Source organism: Camellia sinensis, chromosome 1, assembly GCF_055761805.1.
Source record: "Camellia sinensis isolate YWXY chromosome 1, ASM5576180v1, whole genome shotgun sequence".
Classification (NCBI taxonomy): Eukaryota; Viridiplantae; Streptophyta; class Magnoliopsida; order Ericales; family Theaceae; genus Camellia; species Camellia sinensis.
In genome coordinates this window covers 78,371,694-78,376,381 of record NC_138961.1, presented here as the reverse complement: position 1 = coordinate 78,376,381, position 4,688 = coordinate 78,371,694, and the positions used below count along the sequence as shown (strand labels likewise).

The 4,688-nt window shown below is 42.6% G+C and overlaps 1 protein-coding gene across 1 annotated transcript; it reads right to left on the bottom strand.

The window, feature by feature from the left end:
• Window positions 1-3,809: 3,809 nt before the first annotated feature.
• LOC114296377 (uncharacterized) lies at window positions 3,810-4,574 on the bottom strand. Its single transcript, XM_028240672.2, has one exon. It carries the CDS (start codon window positions 4,572-4,574, stop codon window positions 3,810-3,812), a length of 765 nt encoding a protein of 254 aa, XP_028096473.2.
• Between the last annotated feature and the right edge of the window lie 114 nt (window positions 4,575-4,688).

The window sequence follows — 4,688 nt, the reverse complement described above, 5'->3', positions numbered from 1 at the left end:
AGCCCTTTTCTATGACTTTTAGGGCCTGCATAGGCTCTGTCCAGAGCTTGCTTTTCCATATTGGGTGTCCATCTTGCATGTGTAGAATAACCCTCTTCATAGCCTATCAAAGGAGCATGTCATTCTTGCATGCATTGACCATGTTTCAATGAGTTTTTGGGCTTTATTTGGCATGTCATACCTCTGAATTTTGTTGGTTTAGTAACCTCTTGAATGCTTCATATACTTGTAGTGTAAACCCTCTTCACTAGCTTGTATTGCATGCTATTATGCCTCATGGTCGAATGATGCTTGCTATGCATGGTTGTAGTGCAATACCCTTGCCTAGCCTTGAGTTTTGAACCCTCTTGCATGCTTAAGTTGAGGTGTTTCCATGTCTTAGCATCATTTTGTATGACATTTCAAAGCATATAAGGTTGTCATGTTCCCATGTTTTCCACTCCTTAGATGTGTTTGAGAGTTGTGCTTAAATACCTCATTTATGGGCCATTGCATGAGCACGCCAAGTCATGTTATATGCCATTTTAGAGCTGGAATATATGCCATTGTACTCCATGTTTAGTCCTTTCAATGCATGTGCAAAGTTGTGTTTTTGTGCCTTAGGCTTGGAGCCCCCGCATTGTGTATGCTTGTGTGTTCTAGGGGCCTTGTTTTCATCATGTTTGGCCACTGATTTGGGTGTGGCCGAGGCCCATCCATCTTGGTTTAAGTCCATCTTGCATTGTGTATGCCCTACAGTCCATGTTATCGCATGTTTGATCATTGCATTGCGTATGCCTCGTTCATAACATTGCATATGTTAGTGCATCGTGTATGCATGCCATATAATCCATGTGCATTGAGTATGCCATTGGTTAGTTCATAGCATTGTGTATGCCATTTGCATGCTTGCATGACATTCCGTGCATCTTCGCATCACTTAGTTGCATTGCATTTAGATCGCATGCTATAGTTGCATTTGTCCATACATTGTTTGTTGCATTGTGTTTGGAGTAGGGTTTAGTCCAAACACGGGAAACGAGGGATGTTTCGTACTCAAAGTGACGAAACGTGCCTCGATTCTTGGTCACCGACACTCTTGACTATCCATTATAGAGTTGTTGGCTTTAGGTGTTTACATGTGCATTCATTTCACATTGAGTCATGCAATTCGACTCATTGGCCATCATGCATCGGGATGCGTGATTGATGGCACGAGGATCGAGAACTACACTCCCTAGAGCCTATGAAATGACGGGGAGAGTGGTCATGCACACATATGTTGAAAATACCTTGCCTTCTCTCTCTCTTGCCTTTGTTGCAGAAAAACTAGAAACTAGGGGCAGAAACTGGTCGGCCGACTAGCCTTTCTGGCAGGCCGACCACCCTTTTGGCTTTCTTCCACAAAAGGTGGTCGGTAGGTGGTCTCCAAGGTCCTGAGCTGGTTGGCAGCCTTCCCATGGGTTCCCAGGGTGTAGTTTCAGCCTTCTGGAGCTTTGTGCAGGTTTTTGAAATCAATTGCAAACAAAGGCGAGTCGGGGCAACGCGATGGATTTCTCGGCAAGGCGACTCGAGCATGCATGCATCCATTTTCATTCAAAACAGAGCCGAGGCAGCCCACTTTCATTTAGTTTACATGTTAGTTTAGTTAATTTGTTAATTAGCTAGTATTGTGTAATAATTAGTTAATTTGATTCTGTATTATTCATTTGGACCATCCGAGGAGGGTAACGTTGTAATAAGTGTGCGTGTGTGTGATGTATGTCTTCCAACCCCACGTCTTTCTCCCTTTTATTTACCAGCTTATGATGGTTAGATTAGGGCATGTTTCAGTTAGCATCCATTCATCTGTTTTGTATGCACCAGGCTCGGCTTATCATACTAACTGCATCGTATTTCAATTCCAAGTTGTATACATGATTTTTGTAGCATTTCATATGCCATCTTAGAATAGCCGAGCCTATCTTAGTTGCATACATGTATGTGTTGCATTAGGCATCTCAGTATAGTTACGATTCATGCATGATTTCTAATTAGCTTCTTTCTTTGACTTGGAGTACTCAGTAGGTGTTTATGCTTTAGCATCCTTGCATGTGTGTGAGTGACTGCCACGATAGCATGCTTGCCATGAGGCTAAGTGCTTATGTGATATAACTACCTGAATGCCTGTGGGTGAAGGTTAGGTTGCTTGAATTGGAATAATTCGTCGAAACCCGTGTTTTAGCCTACTTGCGAGTAGCAAAATTTAATCTATTTTCAAAACAAACGGATATGCGATGCTTTGTTCCAACTTAAGCAATCTAGTTTATACTTGTATGTTGTGTGCATCACATAGTAATTCTAGGCTAATACCGGAATAAGAGCACATAATGTTTTCAAAACTTGATATCATGGTTAGTAGAGGCCGATCTTTGATCGGCTGAGTGGGAGTGCTCACGAAGTGACCTTCCCCAATCGTACCCAAGTTCCCGAGCCGAGGCAACTTTGGTGATGACGGACACGTGGCCTTAGGCACGAGTCAGGGTTTCCTAAATTCTCCCAAAATAAAATATTTAGGTGGTGACTCTGTATCTGGCAAAGTAGTCCATGTTTGGCACTTCTTTCTAAAAAATCAGTTTTTGAAAACGATTTGCCGAATTTGGACTCTTTGATGATTCATCGGTCTTGCATTGCACTCTGCGAGATTAGATACCGGACCGTGACATTGAGTCCAAACTGTAGTAAGCCCCAATGAACAAAACGGGATTCCCTCCCGGGATGTTCGAGGACGTCTACAATTGGTAACTCCAAAGGGCATAACCAAGAATTCGTAATGCCCATATCGGGTTTGAAAAGCTATTTTCTCAACATCATCAGCTTTGACCTTTAATTGGGGATATCCAGACCGTAAGTCAATTTTTGAAAAGACTTGTGCCCCTTGTCGCTGGTCAAATAAATCATCAATTCTAGGTAAGGGATACTTGTTTTTGATTGTCACTTTGTTGAGCTCCCTATAATCTACACATAATCGGAGCGTTCCATCTTTCTTTTTCGCAAACAGAACTAGTGCACCCCAAGAGGAAACGCTCAGGCGAATGAACCCTTTGTGAAGTAAATCTTGTAACTGAATCTTTAATTCTTTCATGTCAACTGGTGACATCCTATACGGAGTTTTAGAAATGGGTTGAGTTCCCGACACTACTTCAATTGTGAACTCAATTTCACGGTCTAATAACTCTCGTGGTAATTCCTCTGGAAAAACATCTGGAAATTCACAGACGACCGAAATCATATTAGTACTCCCATTCATTGGTTGCCCCTCTAAGACACTGCACAAATACCCCGGACATCCTTTCTGAATTAATTTACAGGCCTTTATTGCATAAATCAAATAAGGTGGAGAAGTCACTCCATGTCCCTGAAAGGTAAATTCTGATTGTCTCGGAGGGTGGAAACTGAGTTGCTTAGTCAAACAGTCAATAGTCGCACAATATTCGCTCAACCAATCCCTTCCCAGAATAATATCAAAATAAGTCATATTAAGAGGTAGGAAATTGGCATATACCCGGATATTCCCAAATTGGAGTTCACAAGCAAAATAAACAGAAGTGCAAACCATAGTGTCTCCCAAAGGTGAAGACACACATAACATATAAGATAATGTTTCCTCAGATCTATCTAAATTTTGAGCAAATAGTTTTGACACAACGGAATAGGTAGAGCCAGAATCAAACAATACATGAATAGAATGACCATGAATAATAAATGTACCTGACACCACTGTTGCAGCATTTTGCACATCTTCTGGAACCAGTGCAAACACCCTTCCTTGCCTAGCGGTGTCTTTATTATTAACAGGCTTTTGCGGCTGACTTGGTGTTGGGAGCTAGTGTAGACCCTGCTGAGCTTGTAGTAGCCCTATTCCCATTTTGCTGATTCCTTTGAGGACAGTCCTTCACCAAATGGCCCGTCTTGCCACACCTGAAACATGCTTCAGTCAATCGGTAGCAAGTCCCATGATGCTTCTTTCCTAGAGGTTCTCGAATTTTGTTTCTTGTTTGGTGGAGTGGCTGACCCCTTGATAATTGAGTGTTCTGCCTCTTTCCTTTCCACTCAGAAATCCGATTCTGAGCAGCAATGTTTCCCTCTGCTATAACAGCCCTCTCCAACACATCAACATAGTTGGGTAACTTCAACATATTGACTGGGTCAAGGATAGCATTCCGTAATCCCCCCTCAAATTTCTGTGCTTTCTTATAATTCATATCCACCATATGAGGTACAAACCGGGCTAGTTCTGCGAATTGGGCTTCATACTCCGCAACAGTCTTGTTTCCTTGTCTGAGAGTTTCAAATTTTGTCACCTTCTTATCTCGCATACTTTGGGGAAAGTACTTGTCATAAAATAGTTCCAAAAATCTGTCCCATGTTAATCCTTGGTGTACAGTTCTCGTAAGCATCCACCACCTCCGTGCTTCGTCTTCGAGCGTGAAGGCAGCATGTTGCACTTTTTGGGCTTCGGTACAAGGAAAAACTTCGAACAACTTTTCTATCCCAAACACCCATGCTTCAACTTTCACCGGTTCTATTCCCCCCTTGAATGATGGCGGTTTCATCTTTTTAAATTCCTTCGTGAGTGTAATGGTTCGGTCCTCAGCATGGAAATCTTGTATCGCAGGTGGAGGTACCGATGGCGGTGGCAGTGGCGGTGGCGGTGGCGGTTGTGGCTG

What these genes read in the sequence shown, in the direction of transcription:
- LOC114296377 (XM_028240672.2), bottom strand. Translation starts at nt 4,574, where the DNA reads ATGAAACCGCCATCATTCAAGGGGGGAATAGAACCGGTGAAAGTTGAA.